This window comes from Lissotriton helveticus, chromosome 8 (assembly GCF_964261635.1).
Source record: "Lissotriton helveticus chromosome 8, aLisHel1.1, whole genome shotgun sequence".
In the NCBI taxonomy this organism is placed as follows: domain Eukaryota; kingdom Metazoa; phylum Chordata; class Amphibia; order Caudata; family Salamandridae; genus Lissotriton; species Lissotriton helveticus.
In genome coordinates, this window is record NC_136069.1 from 459765940 (window position 1) to 459786024 (window position 20085).

Here is a 20085-nt window from a genome sequence, read left to right on the forward strand (position 1 = left end):
TAATGCATTACGCAGCCATATGTCCCACAATTGTAGGACGCAAGTTGGCGATTTTTGTAAAAATATATCGGGAGAATATTATTCCCCCCCCCCCCCCGACTTCTTTTGAAGCAGAGGCAAATTCAGGCGAGAGAGGGCCAAAATAAAGTAATTTTTGCTTCAATAATTGAGACTCCTGTCTTAATCAGGTCTTTTGGCAAGTATGCACAGCATCGCGAGCTGCTGTGCAACATGGCTTAAAGTCAAGGGTAAAAAAAGCGCTATGATGAGGCAATCACTGACCACACATAGTGCTTTAAGCCATGTTGCACAGCGCGGGTTGCTGTGCAACATGACTTAAAATAAATCGCTTTGACACATCCATCGTCGACAGCGCCATATTGCTCATTTTTCTTCACTTTAACCCCTTAAGTGCTGCGAAAGTTCAGCGGACGCCGCATGCACTACCTCGGTAGTGCTGCGCACGTCCGCTGAACGTCGCGGCCCCGCCCGCTTAATAGAACGTTCCACACTGGGGCGGAACGTTCGGCGCAGGGGAGGGGTTAAGCCATGTTGCAAGAGCAGATTGGGGGGATACATGGCTTAAAGTAGAGGGGGGAAAATCCATTATTATGAATTGCAGCCTACTTGTGTCCCAGATTGCAGTGAGCAGAGTTCAAGAAGTGGTAAGGAGACAGACTAGTGCGGTCTCTTTCCAAAACAAAAGTTGATTAAAAAACGATTTTCTGGGATTACTGTCTTTGCCTGTGGTTGTTACAGTTCAAAATTGCAGTTTTGACCTGCCTGTGATTGCATATTTTTTCACCTGTTTTGTGTTTTAAACTTGTGGTTTTCCCTGCCCATGATTGCTTGCATTTAACTTGTTGAATTGTGGGATTTGCAGTCCAACCTCTGTAGTTTGTCCCTCTCATTCCTTGGTGACAAATCTGTTTTCCCTCCAAATTTCTCCTTTGCTCTGTGCTAAGACCTGTGTGTTAAAACAGTGCACCCCCAGCAGCCATTTTGTGTTCACAAGTCAGTGAGGCCAGCCCCCCGATATTCTACATCAGAGGGTGCTTCTGTGAGATGTTTAAACTGTATTTACTGGGGCCTGTGCACTTCATTTTTTTGGCCAGCAGGGGGAATAAAGTTTTATTCAAACAGTATTGTTAGATTTCGAGTTAGTGAAGCCTTTACCTGCAGAAGTCCAAAGTGTGGATTGAGCCGGTCTGTCTCCTATGAGATTCTGAGCAGGAGAAGCAGCTTCCAACTCCCTGGCCAGCAAACCTTGTCTGAGGTCGCTGGGACCTTATATGGTCTGCTAGTGGTTGGCACATGTGTACACTGATTGGTGGTTGTATCTGGTGTTTCTATTGGGATAGGGTTAATGTCCTCATTGGTTGGGTATTTGAGGGTTCTGATTGGTTTCTGGGTCTGTGATTCAATCATTGTAGGGTTCGAACTAGGGCTAGGGTTAGGATTTCTATTGGAAGTAGGGACTAGGGCTTCCTATGTTATTGGTTGTTGGGAGTAGGGTGGGACTAGAGCTAGGGTTAGACCTTTAATTGGAAGTAGCTATTTAGGGCTTCTGGTGTGATTGGTTGTTGGACTAGTTGTGGGACTATGAATAGGGTTAGGCTTTCTATTGGAAGTAAGGACTAGGGCCACCTGTACCATTGGCTGCTTGGACTTGGGTTGGGACTACTGGTAGGCCTAAGGCCTTTATTGGACGTAGAGACCAGGGTTTTGAACTGATTGGGTGCTTGGACTAGGGCTAAGATTGGCAGTAAGGTTCTGGTATCCTATTGGTTCTAGATTTTAGGGCTAGTGTTGGGATTGGATAGTGTTAGGGTTCCCAATGGCTGAAGGGGTCACCTGATTACTAGGGCTATGAAAAAGGGCCAGGCTTAGGGCGTCTCAGCCCGGGCGTCGAGGCTAAGGGCGGAGAGGACAAGGGTAGTTGCCTGTTCGAGACTGGTCGGGCTAGGGCCAGAAATGCTGCCCTTTTTCTCTTTTAGCAATACCCAAAACTTCTTTTTACTCATCCAAAAGCCTTCTCCTATTGCTAAGACCTAAAAAAAAAGAAAAAAGAGTTTACTCTTTTATCCCTCAACTATCCTTTTCAATCGAAATTAACAGACTAACATGTTCACTTCCCAAATTCCATATTAAACTATACTAATATACTACCCAAATAACTGAATAACATATCCACTACTCAAATTACTTCATATTTTTTACTATACTAATTTTCAACAGTAATCCTTTATGGGTTCCGGAGTGGCGTGCTACTCGCCAGAAAAGCGATTCAACACCAAACAGGGGTAACAAGTGCTATATGAATGCAAATCTTTCTTCCCCTTTTTATCCCTCCGCTATCCTTCTCACTCCAAGTAACTGACTAATATCCACCACTGAAATTACTTCATATTTCACCATATTAATTCACCACTAATCCTTTGTAGGCTTCCTGAATAGCGTGCGTCAACAAGCGCTATATAAATACAAACCTTTGTCCTCCTCTATCCTTCTGCTATCGTTCCAAATCCAAATAACTGACTAACCTATTCACCACTTAAAATGTACTTGCTTGTTTCACTATTAATTCAACACTAATCCTCTAAGGGTCCCGGAGTAGCGTGCTACTCGCCGAAAAAGTGCTTTGACGCCTCATCAGGGGTAGTAAGCGCTATATACAATACAATCTGTCTTTGGCCCCACTACAGCATATACTATTGGGCAATTGTCCAATACATTACAGTTACTGGCTACCTTCACTACGAGTGCCCGAGCCAGGGAATACTTTGGTGATATGAGTTTTTTTAAACTCTAAAATATGCATTTTAGTTTGCCTTATTATGAGTGTTGCAAGCGGAAGTAATTGTTTTCTTTACTTTCTCTTTGTAGACTTTTTCCTAAATTTGGTGGACCAGACCTACAGGCTCATAGTTTTTGCTGTCTCTTTCACTTCCGTACTACCGTCTGACTTGCTCAGCATTGCAATGCGTTCTCATTTCAGCTAGAATCACACAGACAACATTCTAAGTGATTACCATGACAAAAACCAGACCCATTACCATTACAAGTACCTCTGCATCATATCTACCACCCAGTATTTGAGGAAGATTGTTTTAGATAATTAACAGAGATGGTGCTTCATTGAATGACTACTGCCCAGGCCCAAACTCAAATAACAGAGGAGAGCTCATATGAGTGTCTCATATTAAGACTGCACTTTAGGTACAGGGCTCCCTCCCCTCTGTCTGTCTCCCTCCCCTCTGTCTGCCTCCCTCCCTCCCCTTCTCCCTCTCCCTCTCCCTCCCGCTCCCTCCCCCTCCCTCTCCCTCCCTCCCTCCCTCTCTCTTTCCCTCTCCCTCAGTCTCCCTCTCTTTCCCTCTCTCCCTCTCTTTCCCTCTTTCCCCCTCTCTTTCCCTCTCCCTCTCTCCCTCAGTCTCCCTCTCTTTCCCTCTTTCCCTCTTTCCCTCTCTCCCTCAGTCTCCCTCTCTCTCCCTCAGTCTCCCTCTCTTTCCCTCTCCCTCAGTCTCCCTCTCTTTCCCTCTCCCTCAGTCTCCCTCTCTTTCCCTTTCCCTCAGTCTCAGTCTCCCTCAGTCTCCCTCTCTTTCCCTTTCCCTCAGTCTCAGTCTCCCTCAGTCTCAGTCTCCCTCAGTCTCCCCCTCCCTCTCCCCCTCCCTCCCACGTCTCCCCCTCCCTCTCCGTCTCCCTCCCACGTCTCCCCCTCCCTCTCCGTCTCCCTCCCACGTCTCCGTCACCCTCCCACGTCTCCGTCTCCCTCCCCGTCCCCCTCCCACGTCTCCCTCCCACGTCTCCCTCCCACGTCCCCCTCCCACCTCCCCCCCACGTCCCCCTCCCCCCTCCCCCCCATGTCCCCCTCCCCCTGTCCCCCTCCCCCTGTCCCCTTCCCCCTGTCCCCCTCCCTCCCTCTCTCCCTCTCTCTCTCCCTCTCATCCCTCCCACTTCCCCCTGTCCCCCTCCCCCTGTCCCCTTCCCCCGTCCCCCTCCCTCCCTCTCTCCCTCTCATCCCTCCCACTTCCCTCTCTCCCTCTCATCCCTCCCACTTCCCCCTGTCCCCCTCCCCCTGTCCCCTTCCCCCTGTCCCCTTCCCCCTGTCCCCCTCCCTCCCTCTCTCCGTCTCCCCCTCCCTCTGTCTCCCCCTCTCCCTCCCTCTGTCTCCCCCTCTCCCTCCCTCTGTCTCCCTCCCTCGCTCCCTCTCGCCCTTTCTCCGTCTCCCTCCGCGTCTCCCTCCGCGTCTCCCTCCGCGTCTCCCTCCGCGTCTCCCTCCGCGTCTCCCTCCGCGTCTCCCTCCGCGTCTCCCTCCGCGTCTCCCTCCGCGTCTCCCTCCGCGTCTCCCTCCGCGTCTCCCTCCCTCCGCGTCTCCCTCCCTCCACGTCTCCCTCCCTCCACGTCTCCCTCCCTCCACGTCTCCCTCCACGTCTCCCTCCACGTCTCCCTCCGCGTCTCCCTCCGCGTCTCCCTCCGCGTCTCCGTCCGTCTCCCTCCCTCCGTCCGTCTCCCTCCCTCCGTCCGTCTCCCTCCCTCCGTCCGTCTCCCTCCCTCCGTCCGTCTCCCTCCCTCCGTCCGTCTCCCTCAGTCTCCCTCCGTCTCCCTCCCTCCGTCCGTCCGTCTCCCTCCCTCCGTCCGTCTCCCTCAGTCTCCCTCCGTCTCCCTCCCTCCGTCCGTCTCCTCCGTCCGTCTCCCTCCCTCCGTCCGTCTCCTCCGTCCGTCCGTCTCCCTCCCTCCCTCCGTCCGTCTCCCTCCGTCCGTCCGTCTCCCTCCGTCCGTCTCCCTCCGTCCGTCTCCCTCCGTCCGTCTCCCTCCGTCCGTCTCCCTCCGTCCGTCTCCCTCCGTCCGTCTCCGTCTCCCCCTCTGTCTGTATGTCTGTCTGTCTGTCTGTCTCCCTCCCTCCGCGTCTCCCTCCGCGTCTCCCTCCCTCCGCGTCTCCCTCCCTCCGCGTCTGTCTCCCTCCGCGTCTGTCTCCCTCAGCGTCTGTCTCCCTCAGCGTCTGTCTCCCTCAGCGTCTGTCTCCCTCAGTGTCTGTCTCCCTCAGTGTCTGTCTCCCTCAGTGTCTGTCTCCCTCAGTGTCTGTCTCCCTCAGTGTCTGTCTCCCTCAGTGTCTGTCTCCCTCAGTGTCTGTCTCCCTCAGTGTCTGTCTCCCTCAGTGTCTGTCTCCCTCAGTGTCTGTCGCCCTCCCTCCGTGTCGCCCTCCTCCGTGTCTCCCTCCCTCAGTGTCTCCCTCCCTCAGTGTCTCCCTCCCTCAGTGTCTCCCTCCCTCAGTGTCTCCCTCCCTCAGTGTCTCCCTCCCTCCGCGTCTCCCTCCCTCCGCGTCTCCCTCCCTCCGCGTCTCCCTCCCTCCGCGTCTCCCTCCCTCCGCGTCTCCCTCCCTCCGCGTCTCCCTCCCTCCGCGTCTCCCTCCCTCCGCGTCTCCCTCCCTCCGCGTCTCCCTCCCTCCGTGTCTCCCTCCGTGTCTCCCTCCCTCAGTGTCTCCCTCCCTCAGTGTCTCCCTCCCTCCGTGTCTCCCTCCCTCCGCGTCTCCCTCCCTCCGCGTCTCCCTCCCTCCGCGTCTCCCTCCCTCCGCGTCTCCCTCCCTCCGCGTCTCCCTCCCTCCGCGTCTCCCTCCCTCCGCGTCTCCCTCCCTCCGCGTCTCCCTCCCTCCGCGTCTCCCTCCCTCTGTGTCTCCCTCCCTCCGTGTCTCCCTCCCTCCGTGTCTCCCTCAGTGCCTCCCTCCCTCCGTGTCTCCCTCCCTCCGTGTCTCCCTCCCTCCGTGTCTCCCTCAGTGTCTCCCTCCCTCCGTGTCTCCCTCAGTGTCTCCCTCCCTCCGTGTCTCCCTCAGTGCCTCTCTCCCTCAGTGCCTCCCTCCCTCAGTGTCTCCCTCCCTCAGTGTCTCCCTCAGTGTCTCCCTCCCTCAGTGTCTCTCTCCCTCAGTGTCTCCCTCCCTCAGTGTCTCCCTCCCTCAGTGTCTCCCTCCCTCAGTGTCTCCCTCCCTCCGTGTCGCCCTCCCTCCGTGTCGCCCTCAGTGTCTCCCTCCCTCCGTGTCGCCCTCCCTCCGTGTCGCCCTCAGTGTCTCCCTCCCTCCGTGTCGCCCTCCCTCCGTGTCGCCCTCAGTGTCGCCCTCCCTCCGTGTCGCCCTCAGTGTCTCTCTCCCTCAGTGTCTCCCTCCCTCAGTGTCTCCCTCCCTCAGTGTCTCCCTCCCTCCGTGTCGCCCTCCCTCCGTGTCTCCCTCAGTGTCTCCCTCCCTCCGTGTCGCCCTCAGTGTCTCCCTCCCTCCGTGTCTCCCTCAGTGCCTCCCTCCCTCAGTGTCTCCCTCCCTCAGTGTCTCCCTCAGTGTCTCCCTCCCTCAGTGTCTCTCTCCCTCAGTGTCTCCCTCCCTCCATGTCTCCCTCCGTGTCTCCCTCCCTCCGTGTCTCCCTCCCTCCGTGTCTCCCTCCCTCCGTGTCTCCCTCCCTCCGTGTCTCCCTCCCTCCGTGTCTCCCTCCCTCCGTGTCTCCCTCCCTCCGTGTCTCCCTCAGTGCCTCCCTCCCTCAGTGTCTCCCTCCCTCAGTGTCTCCCTCCCTCAGTGTCTCCCTCCCTCCGTGTCTGTCTCCCTCCGTGTCTCCCTCCGTGTCGCCCTCCGTGTCGCCCTCCGTGTCGCCCTCCCTCAGTGTCGCCCTCCCTCAGTGTCGCCCTCCCTCAGTGTCGCCCTCCCTCAGTGTCGCCCTCCCTCAGTGTCGCCCTCCCTCAGTGTCGCCCTCCCTCAGTGTCGCCCTCCCTCAGTGTCGCCCTCCCTCAGTGTCGCCCTCCCTCAGTGTCGCCCTCCCTCAGTGTCGCCCTCCCTCAGTGTCGCCCTCCCTCAGTGTCGCCCTCCCTCAGTGTCGCCCTCCCTCAGTGTCGCCCTCCCTCAGTGTCTCCCTCCCTCAGTGTCGCCCTCCCTCAGTGTCTCCCTCCCTCAGTGTCTCCCTCCCTCAGTGTCTCCCTCCCTCAGTGTCTCCCTCCCTCAGTGTCTCCCTCCCTCAGTGTCGCCCTCCCTCAGTGTCGCCCTCCCTCAGTGTCTGTCTCCCTCAGCGTCTGTCTCCCTCAGCGTCTGTCTCCCTCAGTGTCTCCCTCCGTGTCTCCCTCCGTGTCGCCCTCCCTCCGTGTCGCCCTCCCTCCGTGTCGCCCTCCCTCCGTGTCTCCCTCCCTCCGTGTCTCCCTCCCTCAGTGTCTCCCTCCCTCAGTGTCTCCCTCCCTCCGTGTCTCCCTCCCTCCGTGTCTCCCTCCCTCCGTGTCTCCCTCCCTCCGTGTCTCCCTCCCTCCGTGTCTCCCTCAGTGCCTCCCTCCCTCAGTGTCTCCCTCCCTCAGTGTCTCCCTCCCTCCGTGTCTCCCTCCGTGTCTCCCTCCGTGTCGCCCTCCGTGTCGCCCTCCCTCAGTGTCGCCCTCCCTCAGTGTCGCCCTCCCTCAGTGTCGCCCTCCCTCAGTGTCGCCCTCCCTCAGTGTCGCCCTCCCTCAGTGTCGCCCTCCCTCAGTGTCGCCCTCCCTCAGTGTCGCCCTCCCTCAGTGTCGCCCTCCCTCAGTGTCGCCCTCCCTCAGTGTCGCCCTCCCTCAGTGTCTCCCTCCCTCAGTGTCGCCCTCCCTCAGTGTCTCCCTCCCTCAGTGTCTGTCTCCCTCCGTGTCTCCCTCCGTGTCGCCCTCCCTCCGTGTCGCCCTCCCTCCGTGTCGCCCTCCCTCCGTGTCGCCCTCCCTCCGTGTCTCCCTCCCTCCGTGTCTCCCTCCCTCCGTGTCTCCCTCCCTCCGTGTCTCCCTCCCTCCGTGTCTCCCTCCCTCCGTGTCTCCCTCCCTCCGTGTCTCCCTCCCTCCGTGTCTCCCTCCCTCAGTGCCTCCCTCCCTCCGTGTCTCCCTCCCTCCGTGTCTCCCTCCGTGTCTCCCTCCGTGTCTCCCTCCGTGTCTCCCTCCGTGTCTCCCTCCGTGTCTCCCTCCGTGTCGCCCTCCGTGTCGCCCTCCCTCAGTGTCGCCCTCCCTCAGTGTCGCCCTCCCTCAGTGTCGCCCTCCCTCAGTGTCGCCCTCCCTCCGTGTCTCCCTCCCTCAGTGTCTCCCTCCCTCAGTGTCTCCCTCCCTCCGTGTCTCCCTCCCTCCGTGTCTCCCTCCCTCCGTGTCTCCCTCCGTGTCTCCCTCCGTGTCTCCCTCAGTGTCTCCCTCCGTGTCTCCCTCAGTGTCGCCCTCCCTCAGTGTCGCCCTCCCTCAGTGTCGCCCTCCCTCAGTGTCGCCCTCCCTCAGTGTCGCCCTCCCTCAGTGTCGCCCTCCCTCAGTGTCGCCCTCCCTCAGTGTCGCCCTCCCTCAGTGTCGCCCTCCCTCAGTGTCTCCCTCCCTCAGTGTCTGTCTCCCTCCGTGTCTCCCTCCCTCAGTGTCGCCCTCCCTCCGTGTCTCCCTCCGTGTCGCCCTCCCTCCGTGTCACCCTCCCTCCGTGTCGCCCTCCCTCCGTGTCGCCCTCCCTCCGTGTCTCCCTCCCTCCGTGTCTCCCTCCCTCCGTGTCTCCCTCCCTCCGTGTCTCCCTCCCTCCGTGTCTCCCTCCCTCCGTGTCTCCCTCCCTCCGTGTCTCCCTCCCTCCGTGTCTCCCTCCCTCCGTGTCTCCCTCCCTCAGTGCCTCCCTCCCTCAGTGTCTCCCTCCCTCCGTGTCTCCCTCCCTCCGTGTCTCCCTCCGTGTCTCCCTCCGTGTCTCCCTCCGTGTCGCCCTCCCTCAGTGTCGCCCTCCCTCAGTGTCGCCCTCCCTCAGTGTCGCCCTCCCTCAGTGTCGCCCTCCCTCAGTGTCGCCCTCCCTCAGTGTCGCCCTCCCTCAGTGTCGCCCTCCCTCAGTGTCTCCCTCCCTCAGTGTCGCCCTCCCTCAGTGTCTCCCTCCCTCAGTGTCTCCCTCCCTCCGTGTCTCCCTCCCTCCGTGTCTCCCTCCCTCCGTGTCTCCCTCAGTGCCTCCCTCCCTCCGTGTCTCCCTCAGTGCCTCCCTCCCTCCGTGTCTCCCTCCCTCCGTGTCTCCCTCAGTGTCTCCCTCCCTCCGTGTCTCCCTCAGTGTCTCCCTCCCTCCGTGTCTCCCTCAGTGCCTCCCTCCCTCAGTGTCGCCCTCCCTCAGTGTCTGTCTCCCTCAGTGTCTGTCTCCCTCAGTGTCTGTCTCCCTCAGTGTCTGTCTCCCTCCGTGTCTCCCTCCGTGTCTCCCTCCGTGTCGCCCTCCCTCCGTGTCGCCCTCCCTCCGTGTCTCCCTCCCTCCGTGTCTCCCTCCCTCCGTGTCTCCCTCCCTCCGTGTCTCCCTCCCTCCGTGTCTCCCTCCCTCCGTGTCTTCCCTCCGTGTCTTCCCTCCGTGTCTCCCTCCCTCCGTGTCTCCCTCCCTCCGTGTCTCCCTCCCTCCGTGTCTCCCTCCCTCCGTGTCTCCCTCCCTCCGTGTCTCCCTCCCTCCGTGTCTCCCTCCCTCAGTGTCTCCCTCCCTCAGTGTCTCCCTCCCTCAGTGTCTCCCTCCCTCCGTGTCTCCCTCCCTCCGTGTCTCCCTCCCTCCGTGTCTCCCTCCCTCCGTGTCTCCCTCCCTCCGTGTCTCCCTCCCTCCGTGTCTCCCTCCCTCAGTGTCTCCCTCCCTCAGTGTCGCCCTCCCTCAGTGTCGCCCTCCCTCAGTGTCGCCCTCCCTCAGTGTCGCCCTCCCTCAGTGTCTCCCTCCCTCAGTGTCTCCCTCCCTCCGTGTCGCCCTCCCTCAGTGTCTCCCTCCCTCCGTGTCTCCCTCCCTCCGTGTCTCCCTCCCTCCGTGTCTCCCTCCCTCCGGGTCTCCCTCCCTCCGTGTCTCCCTCAGTGTCTCCCTCAGTGTCTCCCTCAGTGTCTCCCTCAGTGTCTCCCTCAGTGTCTCCCTCAGTGTCTCCCTCAGTGTCTCCCTCAGTGTCTCCCTCAGTGTCTCCCTCAGTGTCTCCCTCCCTCCGTGTCTCCCTCCCTCCGTGTCTCCCTCCCTCCGTGTCTCCCTCCCTCCGTGTCTCCCTCCCTCCGTGTCTCCCTCCCTCAGTGTCTCCCTCCCTCAGTGTCTCCCTCCCTCAGTGTCTCCCTCCCTCAGTGTCTCCCTCCCTCAGTGTCTCCCTCAGTGTCTCCCTCAGTGTCTCCCTCCCTCAGTGTCTCCCTCAGTGTCTCCCTCCCTCCGTGTCTCCCCTCCCTCCGTGTCTCCCTCCCTCCGTGTCTCCCTCCCTCAGTGTCTCCCTCCCTCAGTGTCTCCCTCCCTCCGTGTCTCTCTCAGTGTCTCCTCCCTCCGTGTCTCCCTCCCTCCGTGTCTCCCTCCCTCCGTGTCTCCCTCCCTCCATGTCTCCCTCCCTCCATGTCTCCCTCCCTCCATGTCTCCCTCCCTCCGTGTCTCCCTCCCTCCGTGTCTCCCTCCCTCCGTGTCTCCCTCCCTCCGTGTCTCCGTGTCTCCCTCAGTGCCTCTCTCCCTCAGTGCCTCCCTCCCTCAGTGTCTCCCTCCCTCAGTGTCTCCCTCAGTGTCTCCCTCCCTCCGTGTCTCCCTCAGTGTCTCTCTCCCTCCGTGTCTCCCTCCCTCAGTGTCTCCCTCCCTCAGTGTCTCCCTCCCTCAGTGTCTCCCTCCCTCCGTGTCTCCCTCAGTGTCTCCCTCCCTCAGTGTCTCCCTCAGTGTCTCTCTCCCTCAGTGTCGCCCTCCCTCCGTGTCTCCCTCAGTGTCGCCCTCCCTCCGTGTCTCCCTCAGTGTCTCCCTCCCTCAGTGTCTGCCTCCCTCAGTGTCGCCCTCCCTCAGTGTCGCCCTCCCTCAGTGTCGCCCTCCCTCAGTGTCGCCCTCCCTCAGTGTCGCCCCCTCAGTGTCGCCCTCCCTCAGTGTCGCCCTCCCTCAGTGTCGCCCTCCCTCCGTGTCGCCCTCAGTGTCTCCCTCCCTCCATGTCTCCCTCCGTGTCTCCCTCCGTGTCTCCCTCCGTGTCTCCCTCCCTCCGTGTCTCCCTCCCTCCGTGTCTCCCTCCCTCCGTGTCTCCCTCCCTCCGTGTCTCCCTCCCTCCGTGTCTCCCTCAGTGCCTCCCTCCCTCAGTGTCTCCCTCCCTCCGTGTCTCCCTCCCTCCGTGTCTCCCTCCGTGTCTCCCTCCCTCCGTGTCTCCCTCCCTCCGTGTCGCCCTCCCTCAGTGTCGCCCTCCCTCAGTGTCGCCCTCCCTCAGTGTCGCCCTCCCTCAGTGTCGCCCTCCCTCAGTGTCGCCCTCCCTCAGTGTCGCCCTCCCTCAGTGTCGCCCTCCCTCAGTGTCGCCCTCCCTCAGTGTCGCCCTCCCTCAGTGTCGCCCTCCCTCAGTGTCGCCCTCCCTCAGTGTCGCCCTCCTCAGTGTCGCCCTCCTCAGTGTCGCCCTCCCTCAGTGTCGCCCTCCCTCAGTGTCGCCCTCCCTCAGTGTCGCCCTCCCTCAGTGTCGCCCTCCCTCAGTGTCGCCCTCCCTCAGTGTCGCCCTCCCTCCGTGTCTCCCTCCCCCAGTGTCTCCCTCCCCCCGTGTCTCCCTCCCTCCGTGTCTCCCTCCCTCAGTGTCTCCCTCAGTGTCTCCCTCAGTGTCTCCCTCCCTCAGTGTCTCCCTCCCTCAGTGTCTCCCTCCTCAGTGTCTCCCTCCCTCAGTGTCTCCCTCCCTCCGTGTCTCCCTCCCTCCGTGTCTCCCTCCCTCCGTGTCTCCCTCCCTCAGTGTCTCCCTCAGTGTCGCCCTCCCTCAGTGTCGCCCTCCCTCAGTGTCGCCCTCCCTCAGTGTCTCCCTCCCTCCGTGTCTCCCTCCGTGTCTCCCTCAGTGTCTGTCTCCCTCCGTGTCTCCCTCAGTGTCTGTCTCCCTCAGTGTCTGTCTCCCTCAGTGTCTGTCTCCCTCAGTGTCTGTCTCCCTCAGTGTGTGTCTCCCTCCCTCCGTGTCTCCCTCCCTCCGTGTCTCCCTCCCTCCGTGTCTCCCTCCCTCCGTGTCTCCCTCCCTCCGTGTCTCCCTCCCTCCGTGTCTCCCTCCCTCCGTGTCTCCCTCTCTCCGTGTCTCCCTCTCTCCGTGTCTCTCTCCCTCCGTGTCTCCCTCCCTCCGTGTCTCCCTCCCTCCGTGTCTCCCTCCCTCCGTGTCTCCCTCAGTGCCTCCCTCCCTCAGTGTCTCCCTCCCTCAGTGTCTCCCTCAGTGTCTCCCTCCCTCAGTGTCTCCCTCCGTGTCTCCCTCCCTCCGTGTCTCCCTCCCTCCGTGTCTCCCTCCCTCCGTGTCTCCCTCCCTCCGTGTCTCCCTCAGTGTCTCCCTCCCTCAGTGTCGCCCTCCCTCAGTGTCGCCCTCCCTCCGTGTTTCCCTCAGTGTCTCCCTCCCTCAGTGTCTCCCTCCGTGTCTCCCTCCCTCCGTGTCTCCCTCCCTCCGTGTCTCCCTCCCTCCGTGTCTCCCTCCCTCCGTGTCTCCCTCCCTCCGTGTCTCCCTCAGTGTCTCCCTCCCTCAGTGTCGCCCTCCCTCAGTGTCGCCCTCCCTCCGTGTTTCCCTCAGTGTCTCCCTCCCTCCGTGTCTCCCTCAGTGTCTCCCTCCCTCAGTGTCGCCCTCCCTCAGTGTCGCCCTCCCTCAGTGTTTCCCTCAGTGTCTCCCTCCCTCCGTGTCTCCCTTAGTGTCGCCCTCCCTCAGTGTCGCCCTCCCACAGTGTCGCCCTCCCTCAGTGTCGCCCTCCCTCAGTGTCGCCCTCCCTCAGTGTCGCCCTCCCTCAGTGTCGCCCTCCCTCCGTGTCGCCCTCAGTGTCTCCCTCCCTCAGTGTCTCCCTCCCTCAGTGTCTCCCTCCCTCCGTGTCTCCCTCCCTCCGTGTCTCCCTCCCTCCGTGTCTCCCTCCCTGTCTCCCTCCCTCAGTGTCTCCCTCAGTGTCTCCCTCCCTCAGTGTCTCCCTCAGTGTCTCCCTCAGTGTCTCCCTCAGTGTCTGTCTCCCTCAGTGTCTCCCTCCCTCCGTGTCTCTCTCAGTGTCTCCCTCCCTCCGTGTCTCCCTCCCTCCGTGTCTCCCTCCCTCCGTGTCGCCCTCCCTCCGTGTCGCCCTCCCTCCGTGTCGCCCTCCCTCCGTGTCGCCCTCCCTCCGTGTCGCCCTCCCTCAGTGTCGCCCTCCCTCAGTGTCGCCCTCCCTCAGTGTCGCCCTCCCTCCGTGTCTCCCTCCCTCCGTGTCTCCCTCCCTCCGTGTCTCCCTCCCTCCGTGTCGCCCTCCCTCCGTGTCGCCCTCCCTCCGTGTCGCCCTCCCTCCGTGTCTCCCTCCCTCCGTGTCTCCCTCCCTCCGTGTCTCCCTCCCTCCGTGTCTCCCTCCCTCCGTGTCTCCCTCCCTCCGTGTCTCCCTCCCTCCGTGTCTCCCTCCCTCCGTGTCTCCCTCCCTCCGTGTCGCCCTCCCTCCGTGTCGCCCTCCCTCCGTGTCGCCCTCCCTCAGTGTCGCCCTCCCTCAGTGTCGCCCTCCCTCAGTGTCGCCCTCAGTGTCTCCCTCCCTGTCTCCCTCCCTCCCTGTCTCCCTCCCTCAGTGTCTCCCTCCCTCAGTGTCTCCCTCAGTGTCTCCCTCCCTCAGTGTCTCCCTCCCTCCGTGTCTCCCTCAGTGTCTCCCTCCCTCCGTGTCTCCCTCCCTCCGTGTCTCCCTCCCTCCGTGTCTCCCTCCCTCCGTGTCTCCCTCCCTCCGTGTCTCCCTCCCTCCGTGTCTCCCTCCCTCCGTGTCTCCCTCCCTCCCTCCGTGTCTCCCTCCCTGTCTCCCTCAGTGTCTCCCTCCCTCAGTGTCTCCCTCCCTCCGTGTCTCCCTCAGTGTCTCCCTCCCTCAGTGTCGCCCTCAGTGTCTCCCTCCCTCAGTGTCGCCCTCAGTGTCTCCCTCCCTCAGTGTCGCCCTCAGTGTCTCCCTCCCTCAGTGTCTCCCTCAGTGTCTCCCTCCCTCAGTGTCGCCCTCCCTCAGTGTCGCCCTCCCTCCGTGTCTCCCTCCCTCCGTGTCTCCCTCCGTGTCTCCCTCCCTCAGTGTCTCCCTCCGTGTCTCCCTCCCTCAGTGTCTCCCTCCGTGTCTCCCTCCCTCAGTGTCTCCCTCCGTGTCTCCCTCCCTCAGTGTCTCCCTCCGTGTCTCCCTCCCTCAGTGTCTCCCTCAGTGTCGCCCTCAGTGTCGCCCTCCCTCAGTGTCGCCCTCAGTGTCTCCCTCCCTCCGTGTCTGTCTCCCTCCGTGTCTGTCTCCCTCAGTGTCTCCCTCCCTCCGTGTCTGTCTCCCTCCGTGTCTGTCTCCCTCCGTGTCTGTCTCCCTCCGTGTCTGTCTCCCTCCGTGTCTGTCTCCCTCCGTGTCTGTCTCCCTCCGTGTCTGTCTCCCTCCGTGTCTGTCTCCCTCCGTGTCTGTCTCCCTCCGTGTCTGTCTCCCTCCGTGTCTGTCTCCCTCCGTGTCTGTCTCCCTCCGTGTCTCCCTCCCTCCGTGTCTCCCTCCCTCCGTGTCTCCCTCCCTCCGTGTCTCCCTCCCTCCGTGTCTCCCTCCCTCCGTGTCTCCCTCCCTCCGTGTCTGTCTCCCTCCGTGTCTGTCTCCCTCCGTGTCTGTCTCCCTCCGTGTCTGTCTCCCTCCGTGTCTGTCTCCCTCCGTGTCTGTCTCCCTCCGTGTCTGTCTCCCTCCGTGTCTGTCTCCCTCCGTGTCTGTCTCCCTCCGTGTCTGTCTCCCTCCGTGTCTGTCTCCCTCCGTGTCTGTCTCCCTCCGTGTCTGTCTCCCTCCGTGTCTGTCTCCCTCCGTGTCTGTCTCCCTCCGTGTCTGTCTCCCTCCGTGTCTCCCTCCCTCCGTGTCTCCCTCCCTCCGTGTCGCCCTCCCTCCGTGTCGCCCTCCCTCCGTGTCGCCCTCCGTGTCTGCCTCCCTCCGTGTCTCCCTCCGTGTCTCCCTCCGTGTCTCCCTCCGTGTCTCCCTCCGTGTCTCCCTCCGTGTCTCCCTCCCTCCGTGTCTCCCTCCCTCCGTGTCTCCCTCCCTCCGTGTCTCCCTCCCTCCGTGTCTCCCTCCCTCCGTGTCTCCCTCCCTCCGTGTCTCCCTCCCTCCGTGTCTCCCTCCGTGTCTCCCTCCGTGTCTCCCTCCGTCCGTCTCTTCCTCCCTCCGTCTCTCTCTCCCTCCCTCTCTCCCTCCCTCCGTCTCCCTCCCCCCGTCTCTCTCTCCCTCCCTCTCCCTCTCCCTGTCTCCCTCTCCCCGTCTCCCTCCCCGTCTCCCTCCCCGTCTCCCTCCCTGTCTCCCTCCCTCCCGTCTGTCTGTATGTCTTCCTTCCTCCGTCTGTCACCCTCCGTCTGTCACCCTCCGTCTGTCACCCTCCGTCTGTCACCCTCCGTCTGTCACCCTCCGTCTGTCACCCTCCGTCTGTCACCCTCCGTCTGTCACCCTCCGTCTGTCACCCTCCGTCTGTCACCCTCCGTCTGTCACCCTCCGTCTGTCACCCTCCGTCTGTCACCCTCCGTCTGTCACCCTCCGTCTGTCACCCTCAGTCTGTCACCCTCAGTCTGTCACCCTCAGTCTGTCACCCTCAGTCTGTCACCCTCAGTCTGTCACCCTCAGTCTGTCACCCTCAGTCTGTCACCCTCAGTCTGTCACCCTCAGTCTGTCACCCTCAGTCTGTCACCCTCAGTCTGTCACCCTCAGTCTGTCACCCTCAGTCTGTCACCTTCAGTCTGTCACCCTCAGTCTGTCACCCTCAGTCTGTCACCCTCAGTCTGTCACCCTCAGTCTGTCACCCTCAGTCTGTCACCCTCAGTCTGTCACCCTCAGTCTGTCACCCTCCGTCTGTCACCCTCCGTCTGTCACCCTCCGTCTGTCACCCTCCGTCTGTCACCCTCCGTCTGTCACCCTCCGTCTGTCACCCTCTGTCTGTCACCTCACCCCAGCTTCCCAAGCACACACAAAGCCGCACCTGAGTACTTCACATGTCTTTTAAAGACCATTTACTTGTTAATGAGGCTTTGTTGTGAATCGCCGGCCCCATAGAGCAGTGTGTCTCGAAGTCCGCGCTGCTGCGGCGGTGTTTGCTGACACTCTTTAAAAATTGTTTTTTTAAAGCACAGGTATAATGTCTGCAAGGTCCGCGGGCCGCCAAGGAAGGCTTGCCGGGCCGCTGGCGGACTGCGGGCCGTACTATGAGTACCCGTGCTTTAGAGCGACGAAGCTCTGGGTCCTGCATCACGTCAGCCTACTGACGCCGGAAGGCAAAGAGTGACGGTGCTTCTTTGCCTTCTTCTTGTGCTTAGACTTACACAAAAAGGTGCAAAGACTTAGACGAGGTATGATGGCTAAGCAACAGGTCTTGAGCGGGAGCGACGCCGAGCCGACTGCCGGCTCCTCCAAAAGCTTTCGGGACCACTCACGCAAAGACTCGGATTCATGGCCCAACAGTCTGAGCACGACTTCAGGTCGTGGTCGTGCTCCAGGCACCAGAGGCACACGAGGTGCGGATCAGTCACAGACAACAGCTTATGACAGGAGTCACAAGGCTTGAATCGGTCTGACAATGGGACATCCCTTGCCCACCAGGAGTCGAAGACTCAAAAAAAGACGTTGCCCAAATTCAGTCAAAAATGACTAAGGGGCAAGTTCTCTCCGGATCTGCGCTAGGCTGGAGCGGTAAAATAAAGAACTGACGTCAGCACACAGGGGCGGCATCTAAGTAGGCACCGCAACGTCATCCTGGCAACCACTATGCCGACGATGGATGCGAAGTCGACCAACGCCACCTAGCGACACGCAGAGGTACTACTGAGGAAAAATTCTCTGGATCCAGTCCGACGCCTGGAGGTAATTCTAAAGTAAGGAATCTATAACTAATAGTCTCTTTCAGATACTAGTTATAACAACCTCGGTCTTTGTATGTTGTTTAAATCAATCAATGAGAGACTAAGTTCATAAAAGTAATTCCACATGGAAGGACTTGTCAAAGGATGAATCTCAATGAGGAGACTTAATGGCCTGACCATGATGGGGTTGCACAAAATGTGGATGCACAGTTTAAACCCTCTCCATAGTCGAACAACTCACAATTGGGAATAAACAATCGGAAAGAGCATTATTATCCACTTCTGAGGAACACAATTGATACAAGCTTTTTGCTCCCTCGAGTTAATCAGTGGACCTAAAACCTGTGATTTTTCGACATGTGTTCATATTTGTCAGTACAAACAAGAGTTTTGGCCCCAAAACGGATTTCAAACCACATCAAGTTCAGGACTGATGAGTACAGTCTATGAAGAGACACAATCAATAAGAAAAACTAAATGAGTAAACATTCAATTAGTTTGTAACCTATGAAAAGGCACAAAACCAGGTAGAAGGGCAGTCAAATTGATGCTTTAAAGCAATCTTAAGTTTTTAATTACTCCAAATGGAACATTAACCCCTTCCCTGTGGCGCAAATTTGGCCGGGTGCGAGAATTTAATTAGGGGGCGTAACCCCTTCAGTGCTCAGGACAGCCCCCGGCCGTCCTACGTCACGGTGGGCGTGTGCTCAGGACGGCCGGGGGCCGTCTGTACTACACCCACTAATTAATTCTTGAGCACAGGCGGGGAATTTGCGCCGCGCTGGGGAATCAGCGGCGTTCGGACGGCCGGGGCAGGCCTGAGCACGCGCCCACTGTGACGTAGGACGGTTGGGGGCCATCCTGAGCACACAAGTGTTAATAAACTACCATTTTGTAAACAAAACAATTATTGAATACATACTATGGTTCTTACAGCAACAATAAACATAAAAGTGGTCAAGTGCACTGTACCTATTTCTTTGGCGGCTGCAAAGGCTTCCTCGGGTGAAGTGGCGACAAGCCCTTTTGGGACATTGATCCCTGCCTCCTGCAGCAACCCCATACTGAGATATTCATGAAGGGACAGGTTCCTTTGCTGTTGTACCTGGATGCCATTACTGTTAAACAGCCCAGAAGCTCCAGTGAGTACCTGCCAAAGTTAGACAAACATATCTCTAATTGTAAAAACAAATCCACATTAATTGTATAAACTATGGGTTGCAATTTCATATGCACCAAAATGAGCCATGATTTAAAGCAGTATTGCATATCTTCATACCCAGTTTCTGCAGATAATAAGCATTGGCAAAGCCAATCTGTCTCAGCAATGCAAGAGCAATTTGCTTTGTCAATGTCAATGACTTTGCTTCAGAATTGCATGGCCAGGTGGTACGTGCTCCCCAGGCAGATGCAGCACCCAAGCGCCCGCAGAGGATGCGCCGGTACTCCTTTGTGTAACCACGGCATACATGAACAAGGCATCCCAAACTAAATTTACCATTTGATAAAGAGCAAAACACAATATGAAACGTGTCCATTCCCGTTAACGAGTGCTGCCAAAATGACCTTGTAATATCATGATGCGTATTTTGTTCAGTTGTCAAGAACAGAAGGTACCGTCTATGTTAGTGAAAGTCATACTTGTGAATTGCATGTTACACACATTCACACACATGCATGCTGCAGGCACTCAACCCACTGAGCTATGCGACTGGCTAGCAGTAACATGGCCAACAATCCTCAAAATGCAGAGATCTCTGCATGCGTAGATTCAAATTCAGGAATTTTTATTAAATCTATTCCCTCTTCCTTAGATATGGTGGTTCATGGGGCACTGTTTTGAATATCTGGTTTGAAAAAACATGGTATAGTCTGACCATATCTCCCTTTCAGTCAAGTGATTTGGATTTACAAACAACACCTAGATGTTAAGGCCATTGTAGGAAAGTGGTAAGCCAGCTCATTAGGTCCCTGTATTGTTATCACTGGGTCACGTGGTCCGATCGTGGTAGGGCTAACTCGGCCTTTGAACATTCGGAGATTGATCAAATTAATCCTGTTAATTTGTGTAACAGTAACAAATTCAGCCTTAAAGTGTGCTGCAGGGTAACATGAGAATAAAGAAAACAACAGATTCCTCTTGGCAATGCAAATCAGCTCTTTACTGTTGCAACAGGGAGAGTGGCAAGTGCACACCAGTAAAAAGCTGGTCTCAATCTGATGCTTCACAGGCAGCTCATTTTATACAGAGTTAAACAATATTTTATTACAAAATGTCGAACAATGAATTACTACATAGTTATACATTAGTAATGGAAAAACCATCGTGCCTCATGACCTATGACCCTAAACGTTAACCTAATTCACTACACGTCTTTTATTGCAGGTCTAATAATGCTTAACAAACAAGTATTCTGCGACTTTTGAATGCATGAGTATTTTGGTTGAATGCATATTTGTTGGTGTGTGTTGTATATTACTGTGCCCCTATGAGATTCCGTTGTGTTCTCGGCTAATTCCATCTCCCGCTCCTATTGTCTAATCAGTTTCCAATCTATTTGAAAACACAGACTAAGTGCCTCTTTTGTGCCCCTGGTTGGTTTTAGTTTTCAAAATCTGAGTAATGTGACTTTACTTGTGTGACTGGCATCAACATTTACCAAACCTACATCTCAAAGGCAATGTGTAGTCTGTTGAAAAAGCCTCCGTTTATTTAATCTTGCAATAAGTATTTTACTGATCTTTTGCTTTTGACCTGTAATTCTGTAATATAACAAACCATGTGGATGCTTATATACTGTTGGCTGAATTCGAAAACACAAAACGCATGGGGCGCTTTACAATAACCAACCAGTGAATTGAAATAAGCGCTTCCCGAACCCTGTTTTATTAGTAACCATCGAGCCCGTTATGATGTGTTCCTATTTTTTGTAACTATCTCGGGAGAGGGGATCATAGGTAAGAAGGAACGAGTGAAGGGCACCTGACACGAATCGGTCATGTGACCTTGCAAGACAATGGAGACCATGGAGGGGAATGCTGATGTACTGAACACTGTATGATAAACCACAAAACGCTTACTATATAGATGAACTCAACTGCCTAGGAGTGCAGATGGTGGCATGTGGCACTTTACAATTATCATCCAGTGAATTGAAACAAGTCCTTCCTGCAGCCTAATTTGGGTGAGAATGAGTGAGTGAAGGACAGTGCAAACGAAGCAGTCATGTGACCTTGCACGGCAATAGAGACAATGGAGGGGAATGCGGACTTTCTCACTCTCTCCCCATGAATGTTCTCCTGGAAATTGAAAAACATGCTGTGGCTTGAAAAACAAGATAACAGCATGATTTACTAGCATGTTCAACTACAGTCAGAGATGCACAAAGAAAACAACCACAGGGTCGTGGGAGGGAGCAAATGACAGCAGGAG

The 20085-nt window shown here is 58.0% G+C and overlaps 1 protein-coding gene across 1 annotated transcript in view; it reads right to left on the reverse strand.

Annotated features, from left to right (window-relative positions):
- The window catches only part of SUCLA2 (succinate-CoA ligase ADP-forming subunit beta), a 498521-nt gene that overhangs the window by 409033 nt on the left and 69403 nt on the right, over window positions 1–20085 (reverse strand). Inside the window, exon 2 of the mRNA XM_078657329.1 lies at window positions 17625–17802. Coding sequence (XP_078513455.1) covers window positions 17625–17802 — 178 coding nt within the window. The remainder of the gene's footprint in view (window positions 1–17624; window positions 17803–20085) is intronic.